This window comes from Neltuma alba, unplaced genomic scaffold (assembly GCF_004799145.2).
Source record: "Neltuma alba isolate B1F8T4 unplaced genomic scaffold, ASM479914v2 tig00012903_pilon, whole genome shotgun sequence".
Classification (NCBI taxonomy): Eukaryota; Viridiplantae; Streptophyta; class Magnoliopsida; order Fabales; family Fabaceae; genus Neltuma; species Neltuma alba.
The window spans coordinates 17,913-37,966 of record NW_021637273.1 but is presented as its reverse complement, the minus strand read 5'-3'; the positions used below and the strand labels follow the sequence as shown (position 1 = coordinate 37,966).

Below are 20,054 nucleotides of genomic sequence, written 5' to 3'. Positions count from 1 at the left end.
GTTTGCCCTCTACGCCAACCCAAACTTGAGGTTGTAAACTTTGATCTTGGATTAGGGAAATTCTGATATCATGTATATATGACCAAATATTAGGTTTAAATGAGGAAGAATACAAGAATTCACCTGCTAGAATTGGTGAACTTTTGACAAAAGTTGACCACATGATATATAGCAAAGCGCCCAACATTATTCTCAAACAGTCCTTGTTAATTCAACACTGACGACGTACTTGATGGAACTTACATATAAATAGATGGGTCACAATTATTATAAGTAGAGTTTCCGACAACTATATATTTGTGTGCGCGCGCGCGCGCATGCGAGGGGGAATTAGGTTATATTATAGAAGTCAATTGATTTTTCTGCAATCAGTCCTAACTTGACCATTTGGAGCAGTGAGAGGAGTGAGCTCACTCATTTTAATCATGGCATCAGCAAAGTCGTGGAAGAAAAGAGAAGAATCCCGGGCATAATCTTGAACAAGAGAGTCTGTGGCGCCTCCATTGAAGAGCTCTTGGTCCGAGTGCAGCAGACCCTTCTGATTCACCAAGTTTTGGTAGTACAAGTTATCGAAAGAGTTTCCGTTATTGGTGGCGTCGAAAAATGCTAGTTTGCCGTCTCCGCCTACTGCCGGACACACTGCTTGCTCCGACGCTTGAAACGACGACTCTATGTTGGTGTCGTTGTAGATCCTGTTCCTGAACATCCTGCACGCCGCCATCCCTATCGTATGAGACCCTGACAACAATATTCATCCAAAATCCCTCTTGGTTAATATAATTAACCCATATATAGCTAGTACGTAGCAATTAATTGTATGTGAAACTAGAGTGTTACGTACGTACCAGACAAAGCAACCATCTCTTGCTGAGAGAAGCCCTTGTTGGCGAAAGCAGTGATGAGGCTACTGAGATTGAGGAAGGGTGCTGGTAAATCCTTATTAGCATCACTAAAACTTGCGTTGGTCGAGTCTTTTCTTCCCAATCTCACTTCCCAGTGAGGTCCACCCAGCTGACACGTTTCCAATTCATTTATGCATGACACTGACATGAGAGTCTTATTCGCTTAATATGAAGAGAACCATTAAATCAAATCAAATCACTACTTACTGCATAAACAGAGTCCCTCGCAGCAACCGCCAGAATGTCAGCACATGAGACGACTCCGGGACACAATTGCTCTAGTTTATATTTTATGCTGTCTATAACATCAAATCCCCTCAGAGAATTATTGTTGGGAAATGCTGTTTTTTCACCCGTGAAATTTGCTGTGTCGTCCAATAATACTGACGCGTCACATCCCTATATATGTCAAAACACATCAGTCACATATACACAAGTCGACACCCATGTATACACTTTGCTAAATAATAATATTAAGACTATCAACTAATAATCCTCCGATTCCAAGACTTGTTCAGTTTTAATACCCTGGAAATAATGCACGGTTACGGTGTTGCACAATAGTACGGAACTAAATTTTCAGTATAGGCGAGAAATTATAATTAATTATGAGATGGGGTGAATATAATAATGAAAGGCAAACTTGCTTGGACGAAGCAGTCGTGGAAATGGAGACGGAGCAAGGAAGCACCCATGCGAGGCTCACTGGACACAGCAGTGACTACTTCGGCTTCAATGACAGAAAGAGCAAGAGGACATGAAAGTAAGTAATATGTGGAGGATAACTGAGCAACAGCTGTTCCACTGAGACATAACAGGAACACACAGAAGCTGAGTTTGAGGTGTCGATTAAGGAAAAATGAACTGGCAGCCATTGATTATTGATAGTATATATGATCGTTTGAGCTGGGAAAATGTACGGTAATGTTGGAGGACAGGCTCGTGTTTTTGGATTCGTCCTGAAACCTCAGCTATTTATACACCGTGTTTCAACTTTCAGGTATTATTCCCTTGTCTTGTTCACCACGTCACCATTATGTTTTAAACATTGAAGCTAGATTGTTTTCTGTTTTGAGTAAATTGTGATAGACATAAACTTCTTAATTAGAAACAATTTCCAGACAGATAGCCAATTGAAAAAGCAGAATATCCATGCAAATAGCCATATATATATATATATAGTTGATTGATTATGGCGTTAATAGTGGAGATCATGTGTTTACAATTTTAATGCTAGGTCCACTTAGGCTGCTGTTGGCTGTAGTGTGATAAACAAGTTGAGGTGTTAAGAACTTGCAGATTCAACGGCAGATTTCATTACAGATTCATAAATTGCCAATACTGAGACTTTGAGATCAAGTTTTTTCTTATATTTCTTCTAATATTCTTTAAAATTTCTTCTCTTGTAAGGCTCGTGAGATCCGGCATCTTAAGGGTGCTTGCGCATGTTCTGACATGTTAAAAATATGAAAGACGTGCGAAACAGGCAGCAAGCACCTGGATGAGTGTGTTTTTGGCCAGAAAAACTAAAAGAAAATGAAACACAGTTTTGGTATATTTTTTTTAATTTCGTTAGGTACTTGTCTCGGCTCCTTCCAAATGAGAACTGGCGGTGGGCTTGACCTGCTCACATGAATAAGAATAAAAAAGCCTCAATAATGACATTAATTATTAGTCATTACAATAAGATGCTAGACTTTAAAATTACATCTGGGATATCTGATCTAATTCCTTGAAGGTATATAAAAGGCTTCTAACTTTACACATGAAGATGCTTTTTTGATACTCCTGTTTTAAGCTTCGTGGACTCATGAACTTATGGGCTAGAACTTCATCCCAAAATTAAAGCATGACTCATCTGTGTTATGCAAAAGTATTTCATTCTCTTTCCGAGTAAGAATGCACCTGAATTAATATTACATAACTCTCTCTGTTCAGATCCACTTCTCTTCATCTTCGCAGCTCATTACCATTCTTCCATTGTATCAAGTTAATTATGACCAATTATGGAGGAAAGAACTTCAGCTCTAACTGTTACTTCACTCGGAATCATTCAATATTACTAATCAAAATAATCACAAAACAAGCTCTCGTAGGCAGTCCAATCGTTGGAGATATCGAGCAAATCTGAATAAAAGCATGTGTCTTTGCGTCGTTCTGCAGGTGAAACATTTGTGTGTTTTCATGCTTAGTCCCAGAATCCTCAGCGATATTTTGGAACTGTGCTACGTTGTTTGATCTTCTTCACTGGCAACCTGCAATTTTAAAGCTTTTCTCTGTGCAGGGTCTTCATTCTCTTTTGCAAATATTGTTTTCCTACGTTTTCTTCTTCGACCACCTGTCATACTTGACTTGCTCTTCCCTCTTGATGTCTCTGTTTCCCCATGATTATCCTAGTTTGTTATAGCAATTCCAAAAACAAAATGGTCATGGATTATGTTCAACATCATTCGGCTACCCAAATTAAGACTAATTAGCCATAGATTGGGGGAAAAAAAAAATCAATTTGTCTTCTAAAGATAGGCAAGCTTTTCAATCAACTTCTTCAAAATCAAGCCATTGAAATAATTGCCTTTGTAAAATCCTCCTTCTATTTCATATATATCGCAAGAATTTAACTTTAAATTTAACAATATACTCATTTGTAATTTTTTTTCAGAGGCATGATATTTTCAACTCAAATCATAGATTTATTCATTGGTAAGTACTTTATACGCACAAAAAAAAAAAAGAAATAATGTAACATTATTTTAACAATGAAGTAGTGCGATTCATTTTTTTTTAAAAATATATATGACGTATAAGAAAACACGTTTAATTACTTTGTAAACGGCCAGATTTGTTTATCATCAGCCAACAATTAAAAGAAAAAGATATACCATCACATATATTTATTATCATAGATTGAAAAGTATTTTTTCCTCCCTTAGCTTTTCTTTTTCGGTCCGATATCCCCCTTTCAAATTTCATTTTCACTAGTAGAAAAGTAATAATGGATGTATAAAATTTGTGTTTGACAAATATAGGAACTTAAATCAAAACAAAAATAAATTTTTGAATGATGATTGAATTAAATAATAATAGGAATTGATATGCATGGGCAAATGATTAATAAAATAAAATTAACCTTGTTTTGTTGATCATTACCAGCTGCATAGTAAATTCTTACCTGGTATAGGCTCCTAGTTAGATCCATTTCCAGCCAGCGCAAATCTTAAACCTGAATTCTCAAAGCTAACGAGACTAGATTTGCTCAGTGAATGGTAATCGACGTTGGAGAAAGATGAGATCCGTAAAGTTTGTGTTGAGTTGCGAGCTTTGAATTGTTATATGATCATACTACAATTGTGATCAAACTGGTGACTATCTTCAAAAAATTTAATTCAATAATTTAGGAGCTGAGCTAGCTAAAGCAAAATTTATGATATTTTAGATGATGATATGAACTGCAAATGAAAGTGAACTTTTAAAGATTATATAATTATTACAAGCAATAACCTCTGCGGTAAACAAAAACCTCATTTTAATTCTGTGGGGGGAAAACCAGCAATTAGTAAATGTCCTTTAATTGTTTATGCCTGAAGTTTTAAATTTTTCCTAATAAAAATTTAATTCTCTAAGATTGAAAAATACTATCTCCGATCCTAATTATAAGAGCCAATTGACTAATTGAGGAGATTAAAAAGTAAGTTGAGTTAGTTATTTGTCCTAAATAGGTGTCGTCTTTCCTAAAATATTCTTGCTAATCAAGTGTATTAACTAGAACTATTATTATTAGAAGGGTTACTTTGGAAAAAATGTATAAGTACTCTCCTCCGGTCCTTAATATAAGACCCATTTAACTAATTTAATTAGATTAAAAAGTTAGATAAGTTAGTTAATTATAAGAAAAGTGACATATTTTTCCTAAAACACCATAATCATCTTTCTTAATACCCTCTCTCCCTCTTCTACTTGATTATGGTTGAGGGAGTATCCATAGGAGTAATTTAGAGAAAATTGATAAATATAAGAAATGGGTCTTGTATTTAGGACCAAAATTAACTCAAGAATTGGGTCATATATTAAGGGCCGGAGGAGTATGAGAGACAAAGGGTCCATTTGGATTAGCAATTGGAAAAGTAGCTTATTGAAAAAGTAGCTTATGGAGAAGTGAAATTGGGTAAAAACTAAATTGGATAAACTGAATTGTATTTGAATTAGAGTTCAAAAAAGCTAGTTTGCAAAAGTGATATTGGTAAAAGATTGTTTGGATTATGGTTGAGTATAAGTAAGTTTGGTTGTAAAATGACTAAAATAGATATGAGTTTTAATAAATAATAAAACATGATTAAAAAAATAATTTTACATAATACAATGAAATTAAAATAATTTAATATGAAGAAGTCATAAAAAATATTTTAAATATAAAGTGAAACATGAAAAAATAAAAGTATATTTTTAGGAGCATATTTAAAAATAAAAGTATATTTCTAACTTATTCATTACTTTCAACTAATTTTAACTGATTTTTTATTATCTACAAATTAGTTATTTGAGGCTTATAATAAAAACCAAAAGAGGTAATAAATTTTCTAACTTTTTCTCTCTCCATATTTCAAAAGCTATAAGTCGTAAGCTATAAGTCATAGAGCCTGTTTGGTTAAGCGGTAGGATCTCAAATAAGTCCGTTTGAATTTAAATAAGTACTTATAAAGCATGTTTAGGGTGTTTGGATAATTTTTATAAAATCTTGATGAATCGTGATTTTAACCTTCCACCGTACTTTTAGGATAAGTAACAAGAAGTAGTTTATGCGTTTGAAAAATCCCGATGAATCTTCAGTAACGAAATTTTCTCCAATCTACCCCTCATTCTAATGGTAATTATTTTAATTTTTTTCAAAAAACATACAATATGAAACCATTTTTCTTTTAATTTTATCTAAAAGACATTTTTAAAAAAATCAGATAACGGATTACATATGATTAAAACAACGGAATCAAATATTCAGGTAATATTCTGATTCGAGGAGCATTGTTAAATTTCTTAGTTATAATTTTGATTGAACATTCAATTTCCTTATTTATGTTACTAAAATTGCTAATTAATTTTTTTTAATATTTTCATTCATCTCTTATTTATATGGGGTCTTTTATTTAATATTTGTACTACACATAAATTTTGTAAGTGATTTTAAATAATAATAATTTTTAAAATAAAAATAATATTTAAATATTCATGTCATTTATTAAATTATAATTTATTATTAAATATAATAATTATGAAAGTGTAAACAACTTTATTAACTTCATGTCCTTTTTAGTAATTATACACCCATAAGTGATTTTAATAAATAAAAACCAAACATAATCACAATTTTTAAAATCACTTACTAAAAAAAATCCAAACAGAAATCACGATTAACTAGTGTCACTTAGAGCCAGTATCACTTATAAAATTCACGATTATCTAAAATCATAATTGTTCACCGCTAATCCAAACGGGCACATAAGCTGTCAATTTTAGCTTATAGCTTATTGTTGTTTTTCATACAAAAGCCAAATTGCCCAATCGCTCCACAGCATCAAAATTTGCAATCGAGCTTTTTCTGGCTTATAATCTGCTTATTGGCCTTGAAATGCTGTGCCAAACAAGCTGAAAGTGAATTGGGGTTTTATATTTAGGACTAAAATAAAAGTCAAACAGGGTCTTATATTAAGGACCGGAGCTATTAATTGTTTGTTATGGAGCAGGATTGTTCCCATTGAATATAATTAAAATTGAACTTGTGACCAGTGAGAGTTATTTACTGTTACGCCAATTACTAACCGTGGCCTTTTGGAGGCTTGAAATAGGAGCTCGTCGTATTTTTTAATTTATGAATCTTAAATTATTTGTTATTATTTCTGCTCCTATGTGTGTGATTTTAAGCTGTAATAATGAACTGATTTTAAAGCTTTGACGACGCTTCAAGTTTGCTTTATTCCTTAATATTTCGACCTCATCACACGCGTGCACAAGAGAAACTTTCTATCATCTCAATAGTTTCGCATCATCTTGGATTTTCGTTATCAAAATATAAGGAGATAACAACATGTATATACGCATGTAGGATTCTATTGTATTTTATCATTCTGTCATCGATTAATAATTCCAACCCCAAAATTAAAGGAGAGAATTGAGAAGGCATAAATTAAATTAACAGCGTAAGTTCATATATAACATAGTAAGCTTGATAATTTGAAATGTGAAGGAGATCAGTTAATCCATGGATTATCACAAAGCATCAATGGTGATTAAAACTCATCAAAATACTTATCAAACAGGTTCTCATACGCATTGAGATCGTCAGATATGTTGAGCAAATCAGTATTGGGAGCGGCCTGTTTTTGTGGTTCTGGGGGCGAGCTAGGGTTTGTGTTTTGTTCCTTCTGGGCATCCTGACCATCGGCTTCTTGAGTGGTGGCTTTTTCCTCATTAGCTTTCTGTTCTGTTTTTCCTTTTGTTTTTCTGTGTTTCTTCCTTCTTCTCCCGCCTCTGTAAATTGAGGACCTTCTTCTCTTCTTTGTTTTCTCTGCTGCTGCTTCTCCTTCGTTGTTGGCCTGATTCAAAATTAATAGTTATTTGCCAAACAAATCAATCCAATAATTAATAACTTCTCTTCTATCAACTAACACCATATTACTTGTATTAATCTTGTCCTTTAAAACACAAACATTCAAGAGATTTTACATATGAATGAATAAACTGATAATTAAGTTGGACATATCCTTCAGCTAGCAAAAGTAATTGAGAATAAAACTTCATTATGGCTTTTAAATGCGAATTAATCAATAGTATTGGCTATATATAGATTAAGGGAGTTCATTCCAGCCTGCTCTTAAAGTCAATGTTAAATAAATGTAACAATATGCAAGATTATACTATTTGGTTAGACAATTATTATTACATGTGAACTTCACATCTCAAGCCAATTTGGCTTTAAATTCTGCGCGGAACTAAACTGCATTCCCATATCTATCTACGACTATATTACACAACTCTGAAATGGGAATTATGAATATCTGTGTGTGTACGTAATCTATACTGACACTAAGCTATTATAAGAGTGAAGGAATAAGTCAATTGATCACCTGAACTTGTTTATGTGTATCCGGGCAAATCTCATATAATATAAAGTCGATGACTTCATTGACAGATCGAAACGATCTCCTTCCTCTTGGGTATCGATAAAACTGCATCAAATATTACATTTTAATCAATTCTCTACTTTGTTCAACGCACGCTGTGTTTAATGTCTTCATATGGATCGATGCATTCGAAACAAGAATGAAATGTTTCAAGATACAAATTCTACGTAGTCACACAAGTAGGTATATAGTCTTAATTAGATATCATGTCTCGGTTTTCCGCCCCACAAAAGAAACACAATAATAGAGTATTGCATCCAAAGTCATATGTTTCGTTGTAACTATGTAAGTTCTTGGGAATGATCAAAATATCAGCCATATGTATTACCATGTCGAGTCTCCCATGTGGGCGCATTCTGCACTGGATGTTCCAATTTTGCAACCTTTCTCTGAAAGAAAACTGAAGCGGTTTCATTGAATTCACCACCCCATCTCGCTCCTGCGGTTTTGAAAATGCGTTAGTCTCTTGTGTGTGTTGTGGTACACATCCACCCACAACGTTTTTACATCAAATGTAGCCTGTACAATATATACAGAAATGCATAAACTTCACACACACATGTACGCAGATGTCCAATTCCAATACAGTCATGATTTTTCTATCCTCATTTTGATTGCCAAATGGGCAGTACACTTGGACAACTTAATCCTATCTTCATTGGCAATTGGTATATGTCCCTGATCCATTCGCCCATTAATTATATACAAATAATAACATGAAAACCAAGAACAAGAAATATTGAACAGCACTTTATATGTTATTACAGGATTATCGTACCAAGAAATCACGATAACATGAAGCAGCAAGGTCCATATCTACGTTGTTTTCTGTGAACAGTTGAGGACACTCAAAGCTGACGGCTATGTCCCCAATCACAACACTCGTTACCATTTGACTCTTATCAAACGCAGGTGATTCCTCCTGACAATTTGAATTTAGGGTCAAGACGTAGTCAAGAATGAGCAGACAATACAATTCAGACAGACGGTTGTAATGAACTTACTGTTGTGTCAGTGGGGGAAGGATCGCCCACCAAAGCCATATCATTCTCTAAACTTAATCCTTGCTGCTGCAGTAGCGCGTATTTTTTTATTTGATCAACCTTTGCCTATATCACAAATCGCGACACAAAAAAGTGCATCAAAATATTTTCATGTTTTTTGAAAAGAATGCAAAGCACAGTCATGTTTTGCAAAAGCTTACATTCTAGTAATTAAGATAAAAACAGAAGAATTACGGAGATGATAGATGAGTAGAACTACTAAAAATTACAAAAAGATATGGTCAAGGTTAGGGCAACTTTGGAGTTTCACATCCCAACCCTTTAGCAACCACACTAAGTCCATCCAGGGCTACAATGAAATCATCAGATTAGCATTACAGCCTCCAAGACGAGTCAGTAATGAAATTTATTAACTTTCTACCAGAATCTATCATCCGTTCTTGTTCATTTCAATGATTATTTCATTGAGGTCAGGGAAATTACTGCCCTACTAAAAAAAGATTTTTTTAAATAATAGAAGAAAAATAGGAGGGGCCTAGAACCACAAATTACATTCCTTTATTCGACACGATCAAGTTCTTGTAGCCAAGAAAGGGACCGGTCGATAAAACAAACAAAACATTCCTCTATTCAAATCGATCAAATTATTGCAACCAAGAAAGAGGTTAGTCAATAAAACAGATAAAATAACAAAAAAATCATGATCAAATCGATTGTAAGTCATCAATTTGGGCAATCATTTCACTACTAACAAAGAAATCAGATTGAAAGGTGGGGTTCACTTACATTCACTGTTAGAGTAAGAGTATCAATTAGTTTACTATGGAGTTCAAAATGTTCATAATCTGTGGGTTTCACTGTCTCCCACCTAGTAACTTCCTGATTTTTCTTAGAATTTTGAGATCCAGCTCCCTCCATTGATCGATTTGACATTGCTTTATGCAAATGATCCGCCAGAGCAAGATGAATTGAAGACTAAAGCGAGACCTGTTTGGTTGCTAGAATCTAGATCCAGAGAAACAAGATAGACTCTCAAATATGCCTTGGGTAATAAAGGAGTGAGAAAGAAAATTATACATACCCATAAAATAGTGAGAGAGTGCGGGAGAGAGTAAAAATTTTTTTTTTAATATATACTGCCATAAAACATGTTTACTTTGTGTTTTTGTTTTTCTAAATATGTTTTCATTATTTTCTTATTTGTTTCCCGACAAATTAAATAGGGCAATATAGCTTTCATTAATACTACGTGTTACATCTATGAAGAAAAAGAATAAAACTAGGGGATAAATATCTTAATTATCATTTGTTTCGATAAATTATGTTGCTCTTTTAGGGCAAATTGCCATGTATTTTCTCATAATAATAAGCCTTTTATCACCACCACCATCACCATTATTGTTATTTAATCTCATGTTTGAATCTTCATTTTTTTTTGGGGCCAATTTTAGTATGGCTGCTTTTGCATTAGAATTTGCAGAGTATTTATAAATAAAAAGTGACTATATATATTTTTGCTATGTTGGGGTGATGTGAATGAAATTCAGATGAATTAATTTTAGAGGAAGTAGCAAGCAACAAGCATATTGTCTGGCAAAGGAATTCAGTTTATAATTTTATGTTAAGATTAATATAATCTTTGATCTCTCTAATTTATCTTTATTTTGATTTTGGTGGTTTCTCAAGTTTTAAACTATAGATTTTAGTTATTCAAAAGACAAAATAGTCCAGATTTTTATTAAATTATATGGACTAATGTTTTAAATGAACATAAACTTGAAAAACCAAAGTTTATAATTTAAAATTTGAAGGATTAGAACTAAGATAAGAACAAATTTGAGAGATTAAAAATTATATACAAACCTGAACCTCTAGATTGCTGCTACGTACCTCCTTCCAATCAATGGACGCGATTCCCTCTAATTAAATGCAATCAATGGAGGCAATTCTCTCCAATTAAACGCAATTAATGCTACATGTTGAAAGGCTTATTCACTAAATGCTCATACATTCCATTAAAAAAAATAAATGCTCATATATTCATGTATTTATCTATTAGAAAAAGAAGGCCGTAAAAGAAAATGAAAATGTGATTCTATATATTTGGATCAACATGAATCCACACTCTCTCTTATTCCTGTTATAAATCATTTCTAATTAATTCATTCATACCAATAAAGACAGTCAAAAGCATTAAATTTATTATAAAATTTAAGTGATTTTTAGTATTATCCTTAATAACTATACTAAATTCTAACATCATGTTAATTTTTATTCTCTAACTATTCTTATTAAGTATGGGCATAGATGACAAAAAAAATTCAATGCTACTTTTTGGCCCTGAATGTTTAATGCTCCTTGAAACTAAGCAAATGTCTTATAAAAAGGATCAAGAATACTTATTAGTTGATGCCTTATAGTTATAATAAGGATAAGGACTAGACACTAGAGGGAGTATTTTACAAGTATATTAAATTATTGTTTCGTTTATTTCCTTCTTTGTTTTTTTTTTTGACACACTTTATTTCCTTCTACACGCACCATCGAATAAATAAAATTAAATTCAGATCGATTAAAAAAATAGGAGAGATTAATCTAAATTTTAAATGCAGGAGTACATTTTGAAAAACAAAGGAAGGAAAATTACAGAGACAGTGGGATCCCCTCCCAAGTTCCCCTGTTATGAGTATTCATATACTCTATACTTTTACGTTACATAAAATTTTAAAAATAGAATATGCAATTGATGAATTTAAATCACATATTTTTGTGATGAATTATACATATATATTGATATTATTATCAATTATAGTGATATTAATGGCGAAGAGACCAAATTCCTTAGTCATCGCCAAGGTTTTTAATAAAATTAATATTGCCATATATCACCATAATAACCACCAAAATAGAGAAGAGACCACTATTTTTTTTGGGATATAAAGTACAAATTTTTTTCTTTTGCCATTACTCTCTCTTTTTAAAAGATGGGTTAGGCCGGATAAGACAAGTAAGCCCATTTAAATTCTAAAAGTGCTAGCCTGCCAGACCCTAGATGAAGAAAAGCTCATAAACCAAAACAAAAACAAAAACAAAAACAAAATCATATTTTTTTCGTTTTCACGTATTGGAAAATTTCAAAAAAAAAAAATTTAAGTTATCTATTTTGAAACATTATTACTCCTAGTATTACATCAAATCATCAAAATCTAATCATAATTTTTTTAAGAAATTAAATATTGATTTCATATATTATATAAATAAAATTTAAGAAATAACTTGCATTGTTCGTTGTGTATAAATTGTATAAACCTACATTTCATATTGAATATAAAAAATTTACGATCATTTTTTAAAATTTCAATATAATTATTTTTTCCCAGAAGATAATTATTCATTTTAAAGCCCACGGAGTATTTATTTATTTGGACAATGGAGTTTATTGATATAACGAGGGTAGAACTAATGTGCGACAGATATGGATGTTAAGTAACAACTGCATCAGCTTCTGATGCACGAACGAGTTTATTAATATTTATTTCCCCTGCCTATCTAGTTTCTCTGAGAAATGGGCTTCTTTTATCGTTGAGTTTTCCTTCTTGCAAGTGAATTCACTGGGGAAAAGTCAACGACGTCCTCTGGTTTTGAAGCCAACCAAGCGGCGGCCCGGCCGCTTGCCTGTTGGTTCCACGCTCGTTCCTCTTTTTCCCCCTCCTTCGCTGAGCGCGAATCGTGGTTCTTGGCTTCTTTCATGGCTAATCCTCATCTTCGCGCTCTACTACGGTGGCGCAAGTGGGCCAAGAAGGACTGGGCAATAGCCGCTGTTGGCTTCACTCTCACTGTCGTCTTTGCACTTTCTCTCATCTCAGATTCCCGGCGAAGGGTGAATGGTTCCGTAACCAACCCCTCGTTCGGTCTAAGCCAAAATGATGATCTCGTCGATCTGACCCTTCTTCGAAATGCTAAAGATAGAGGCGCTTGTATGTGAACTCAATCTCACTTCATCTCTAAATAATCAAAAACAACGCTCAAGAGTAAAGTCTATTACTTTATTGTATAATTTGAGCCTGTTTGCGTAGTTTGCTTGGATGGGAGCTTGCCGGGATACCATTTCCAAAAGGGGTTTGGATCCGGCTCTAACAATTGGCTACTTCACATTGAGGTTCTTTTGCTTACGTAAAGCTTTATGAAAAGCTCAAAGAAAATGAAAAGGAAAAAAAGATCACTTGAACTGCTTTATTACAACTCTGTGTTTGGATGTAGGGAGGAGGTTGGTGTAATACGATGTCTTCGTGTTCTCAGCGAAAAATGACTGCTTTGGGATCCTCAAAATATATGGATAGACAAATTCGTTTCTCGGGAATCTTAAGCTCTGACCCTGCGCAGAATCCTGGTGTAGCCTCTGCATCTTATGTAGCTACCTTATTGGCCATTGCTAACGTACCATATTGGTTTGGTTTCTTTTAGTTACAAACTGCAACTTCTATACCCGGCCGTGTAATGCTGCTAACTCTGAGATAAATCCCTTTAACACTATGATTTGGAACTTTAATCTTGTTGGTACCAAATATCCTGTGATTAAATCACTGCTCCAAATCAAACTTCATAAATCATCATAAACATTTTACAAAATGTACATATTTAGCTGTGCTGCAGTGGAAGTAGTTTTAGTTGGTTGGACGTGAATATTCAGTGAACGGTGTTACTTAGCTTGGTTTCAAACTTACTCAGATTTCTTTAGCTGGAACAAGGTTAAGATACGTTATTGTGATGGTGCGTCCCTCGCTGGTCATCCAGAAAACGAGATTAAGGTTGGTCTCGCTTCCACTTGTGCAGCATTGACTTACCGAGAGTTTCTTAATTATTTGCAACGGGTTTTCCATAGCTCCATGACTTGTGTGTCTATATAAGAAGTTCCTCTTGACATTTCTTTCTTGTTTTTGTTCTGTTACTTCAGAAAGGAAATAAATTATTCTTCAGAGGTCAGCTCATATGGGAAGCACTTATCGATGAACTCTTGTCAATTGGCCTGTCTGAAGCCAAAGAGGTTATTCTTCCACGCCTTTCTAACATATATCTCTCATTCCTTACTCTCTAAAGTTTGGTGGAATTTTGACCAACTAAAGTATTGTACACTTGTAAAAAGATATCCGGCTCTCTGTTTAAATTTTATCACATCCGCAGGTTATATTAATAGAATATCTGAACTAAGATGGGTACTTCTTTTAATGCTCATCAAAATCCTGACGAGCTGATATAAATATAAAGTCATTTTGTCCTTAATCCTTGTGCCATTGTAGATTATGAACCCAGTAAAGCTATCATTGTTTTCAATTGCTTTTATTTTTGTAGGAAATTCTTTGTTGATTGACTTGGCGAGTGGCATTACAAACATGATTCTTGAGTATTGATGTAACTAGTCCAGTGGGTTAATTATGCCATTAATTTTTTCCTTCTTACAATTGACTAGTTGATTTGCCAAGAATGGCATTATACATAGATTGTAAATGAAAGCCGAATCAATATAACCTAGAGTGAAAGAAATTGTGGGATTATTTAGATTTTATTGACTAGCTGTAAGTGAAGCAAATCCTTAGTGGACGTAAGTGATAGATGGAAGGTAGTACGCAGAATATGCTTTCTTTTCATGCAATTTATGTTTATCTAATTATATTTTTGTTTCCTTATACTGGTGAACTTAGATCTGCAAATGTGATGATAGGCGGGTTACTCATGCAGGCTCTGCTTTCAGGATGCTCTGCTGGAGGATTGGCAACTCTAATACATTGTGATGCCTTTCGAGGACTTCTTCCAAAGGAAGCAACTGTAAAGTGTCTTGCTGATGCGAGCTTCTTCCTTGATGAGTATGTTTTCATTTACATATCGTTGTCTTTTCCTGCCATAACCTTTTCTGATTGTTATTGAACTTAAGTTTCCCAAAATACTTTCATTGTTACACAGTGCATTCCAAGGTTGACAATTCTTTAGGATTGAGTCTGTAACTAGAAGATTTCAATTGCATTGAGCTATATTTGAAGCCCTTTTTGAACAGATTCACTACTATGCATCTACTTGTTGTATGTTTCACCGACAAGCAAAATAAAAATTGATCCTTTTTTATGCCTTAAATTTCAGGAAGGATATTCTTGGCAATAACACCATGAGATCCTTCTATCATGATGTTTTCCAGCTTCAGGTAATGCATACCTTGTCTATTAAATGAAAAGGCATAGACACTTAGATGGATGTTGCGGGCTTGCCATGGAACTAAGTAAAAAAATCTGGATATTATTTGAAGTGCTTTGCCATATGGCATCAGCTTCTAATGTGTCAAAAGCGGACATGGGACTATTTTTTCTTAACTTTATTTATTGAGTAATCTTTTTTTTTTTTTCTGGTTTCAATTTAAAGCCCAAAAAGATATTTCCCCAACTAATGTCTCTTCATGTTACCTGTCCTCTCAGAGTGTTATGAGGAGCTTGCACAGAGACTGCACTACTGCTATGGAACCATCTAGGGTATGTTTCTTCTTGCTTAGACACCCCTTAATGCTCTTCAATGACAAAATTAAACGGTTTGAGGTTGGTTGGCATGATTCAGACCAACAATAAATGGTACCACCAACTGTTGATTTGCTTTGCAGTGTTTCTTTCCAGCTGAAATTATGAAAAGGCTGCAGACTCCTGTGTTCCTAGTCCAGCCAGCTTATGACTTCTGGCAGGTAAATTTCCTCAATAAACAAGTTAATTACCTAATTTTATTTTTTACCCTATCACAACGACACAACCATATGATCGGAAGTTGGTATATCTAGATACAAAATGTTCTGGTACCGGAAGGGTCGGATCCTCAAGGCCACTGGAAAAGATGCAGATTGAGCATTTCCAATTGTGATACTGATCAGATGGATATTCTTCAAGGTAACTAAACATCATAGCTGAAGGCCAACAGATAGTTCTCCACTGCTATATTGCTGCCTCACAATATTGACTAGATGATATAATCCCGTTTGGAATATCCAGTTGCCTTCTTGGCAAATCTATTATATTTTGAGACGACATCAACATGTCTATTATAGTTGTAAGAAGTCACATTGTTCACCAGCTGTAAATAGTGTAACTCATCTTGGGTTTTGCGCAAATACAAGAGACCTATTATAGCTATACTAATTTAGACTAGGGAATTCCTGGTAATTGACTGAATAGAAAGCAGTGAATGTTATATTGATGGATAACTTTTATGAGTTTAGGTACATGAAATAGTCATCCTGTTACCTTATCCTACTGGGTCATATTTTGAAGGCCATAGTAAGATGTCTGCATTCAGTCTCACTTCATTGAATGATATTCCAGGGATGTACGCTTTGCATCCATTTACAAGTTTTTTATAGTACTGTTTAGGAATATGGTCCGAAGGAAATTAGGGCAGCATGTCAGTATTAGAAATTTTTTTAATATTTTTAAGTTTGAACATCCTTTTTTCTGACGGTTGGTCGGTTTGCATGACTGAATATTGCCATCGAATTGGCATTTAACCTGGTGTTATTAAATATGAATGATAACTTGATTTGAGCAAGCTTTTATTGTCTTTTATGTATCCGTACTCGATCTTGATTTTTTAAATAATCATTCAGGTTTCCGAAATTCTTTTCTGAAGTCCTTGAGTGAATTCCGCCCTCGAAGGGAGGTGGGACAGTTCATAAATTCTTGTTTTACTCATTGCCAGACTTGGATGTCTGAGACGTGGCATTCAGCCAGTTCTCCTAAAATAAACAAGAAGGTAAGTGCAGTTTCACTTCATTTTCTGTGGAGATCAGACCACATAATCATTCAAGCCAAGTTCACATTTGTGTTATAGGAGTCATTTAAATAAATTCACTCTCTTCTCTGTTTTCAGACTCTGTATACGTACTGTCATCACCCGATCAATTTGTCATTCTGGCATAAAAATACGATTCAATGCACTTAATGTCAAGTTACAAGCTCTCTGCTTAGAAAAGGATGTCTAACTGAGAAGTTTAAGTATTTTGGGATTATCTTTTCCTTTTGTACATGTCTATAACTTCAGCGTTTTTCTCCATGTTTCAATTTGAATTGTGTCTATCGGGAAGGGAACTCTTGGAGAAACGTAGCTTCAGGAAAGTGGAGCCTGTGTTCTGTTTTCTAATTCTTATCTGACTCTTAACTTGTCTTTTGGCCCATGTTTTGTTTTCCAATTAATCTGACTTCTAACTCATCTTTTTGGCTGCCATTGGAACAGACCATAGCTGTAGCGGTTGCTGACTGGTTTTTTGACAGAGAAGTGGTGAAACAAATCGACTGCCCATATCCATGCAATCCCACTTGCCATAATATGGATTTCACTGCAATATACTAAAATTTAGGACCTCGGTCTTCTTTGGCTATTCTATCTTGGATTGGCTATCTAGTTCACGAAGATATATTTTCATTCATTTCATGTTCTCAGCATGATCTTGGGCTTTATATCGAAATGGAGCTAGAGAAGATGATGCGGACAGTTGATATTACTCGAATGCATGAAATGGAATCACCTCTCCTCTTACATGCAGCTTGAAGTGTCTCACTTTACCACATCAGAAGTTCTGCGATCAAATTCTCTGTTGTTTTTGGTGCTACTGGCGGCAATCAGGTTTAAACATTGTAGAAATTACCATAATCTCGCACCACTACTAGATCAAAGCAAGTGGCTTACTGTACCATTACTTTCAAATCTTTTGATTTATGACAATTCAGTTTCTGTTAGGATTCTCATATACATTACTGTGTTGATACAGTGGTTTTTTCCTTTTTCTTTGTTTCTTAAATATCTTAAAATTTAGATCAATATCCTAAGTTATACACAATTCTTTCGTTTACATTTGTCAATCGGCGCTTGCTTTATTAGATTACCCATAATTGCTCGTGAATGTTACTCTACCTTGCTATGGTTATCAATTCTTCTTCTACTACTATTATTATCATTATTATTTGATTGGGTTCTTCACTTTATTTTTATTGCTGCTTCTGCACATGAACCTGCAGAAGGAAAGTGAAGCGGAAATTTTACTCAGTTTTTCTTTTTTTTAAAAAAATTGTCTGAAAATTTGAAATCCTCCCCAGGGGTTTTCCTGCTCAAAGGTCAAAGCTTGTTGGTCAACTCATAATTCTGAAATTGATTAAAAACATAAAATACTAACAGTCATGCGTTTTGTTTGCATACCTCTGTTTGCGATATATTAGAGAAAAATCTATGATTAATAGTTTAAAGTGTTTAACACGACCAATACTATATCTGACAAATATATTTGCGGAATAGAAAAGTGTGAAAATAACTATGTACGAACGAAACTACCCAGTGATTGCTTTGCCAGAGAATGAGACCAGGAGAACCCGCGTCAGAGCATGTACGATCGGCACTGAGTCAGGGAATCAGAAAGTGTGGACTCACATATCCGGTACCCAAAGACTTAATTGGGCTCTGGCCCCCTCTATATGATCCTATTAGGCCCATTCCTTCCTTTAACAAAGGAATAACTAAGCATAATAAACATATGACAAAAACCAACAGGATGAGATTTAGTAGAAGAGATTAATTCTTCGCAACATGACAAATTGATATTTGAATTTCCAGGGAGAGACGTCACATTTAGTACCTGATGGTGTCTTGAATATGATTGCTTCCAGAAAGAAAAATATACATAAATAAGTACACACGTGATAAGAACATTATAAAAATGTGAGTTTCTATGGCAACCCAAAAGGAGGCGTTGAGGTTTTATCATCTTTGAATCTGATTTTGTACATTTCTCTGTTTACATATTTCATTTCCCACACTTCTGTTTTATACCCTTCATTTACTAGGTGGATAGCGGAGTCTGTAAAATGCTTCTGCCTTTCCCTCCAAAATTGTCCTACTTTTTTTTTTTAAAACAATTTGTGTTTAATTAGTATATGTACTAAACGTTTCACATCTTCTACCCTTTCCATACTTGGATCTTTGGGTCATCTTCTCAAATTTGATCCTTATATATCTCGTTCTCGGAAATATCGTATTAATTTTTTTTACCCATTACATTGTGGTGGATAAAACGGTTAATGAGTTAAAGTTTGACGCATCGATCCGTTTTATCAAAATTAAAATATATGAAGGTAGGTAAGATGAACTGCTAATCATAGTAACTGCTTTTTTTTGAAGTGAATTAGTTTCATTTGATTCCTGTAACTCATGCGGCCAATTTATTATTGCAAAAATTAGGTGTAGGCCTCTAGTGGATAAATTAATGACTAGTAAGTCTTCTGAATTTGTCATATTTTTAATAGGTCTCTTAAAAAAATGGTGCAAAAACATACAGAAAAATCGTATTTTTTAAGATAGATCCGTGAATATTATAGGAAGACTTGTAAAAAAAATATCATCCCAATTATATAGTTTAGTGCTTAACTGTGAATTTTATTTATGAATCCTCTTATAATATTTATAAGTCAAGCTTAGAAATTTACAATTTTTTTCCGCGTATTATTTCACAAGTTCTCCCAAAAAAAATCACTTAGGGTGTGTTTGGCAAGCACCCCAAACCATGGTTTTGGGATCCAAACCATGGTTTGGGAAAAATGTTACCCAAACACCCTTAAAAAAATCAAAACCATGGTTTGGGTTCAAAACCATGGTTTTGACTCCAAAACCATGGTTTTGGGAAAAGCAGAAATTTTTTACTTTTGGAGAAAAAAGGGAGAGTGTGAGAGCCTATAGGATATGTATCTTGTTGTTTTTTTTATAAACATATTTTTATAAACATATTAATCTTATATCTTATAAATAGATATACATATTAATTATTTATTAATTAGAGGATCTTATATATTATTAATATATGTTAATAAAAAATATATTATTAACAATTTTATTCCTTCAAATTAAAATATATCATAAAATATATTTTTTCTATAATTATCATATTAATTTATGCCAATTTGTATATA

General features: G+C 33.8%; 2 protein-coding genes across 2 annotated transcripts; one reads left to right on the top strand and one right to left on the bottom strand.

Annotated features, from left to right (window-relative positions):
* Nucleotides 1-349: 349 nt before the first annotated feature.
* Nucleotides 350-1,777, bottom strand: LOC114732340 (cationic peroxidase 1-like). Its single transcript, XM_028919630.1, has 4 exons — nt 1,550-1,777; nt 1,110-1,301; nt 846-1,011; nt 350-738 (listed from the first exon to the last, which is right to left on the bottom strand). Exons 1-4 carry the CDS (start codon nt 1,775-1,777, stop codon nt 350-352), a joined length of 975 nt encoding a protein of 324 aa, XP_028775463.1.
* A 10,860-nt stretch (nt 1,778-12,637) lies between these two features.
* LOC114732338 (pectin acetylesterase 5-like) lies at nt 12,638-17,975 on the top strand. The gene is made up of 12 exons (XM_028919627.1): nt 12,638-13,055; nt 13,155-13,237; nt 13,339-13,468; nt 13,807-13,886; nt 14,033-14,122; nt 14,815-14,939; nt 15,211-15,271; nt 15,540-15,593; nt 15,719-15,796; nt 15,890-15,995; nt 16,709-16,854; nt 17,335-17,975. The coding sequence occupies exons 1-12, from the start codon at nt 12,827-12,829 to the stop codon at nt 17,449-17,451; spliced, it is 1,299 nt and encodes a 432-aa protein (XP_028775460.1). The 5' UTR covers nt 12,638-12,826; the 3' UTR covers nt 17,452-17,975.
* The last annotated feature ends 2,079 nt before the right edge of the window (nt 17,976-20,054 follow it).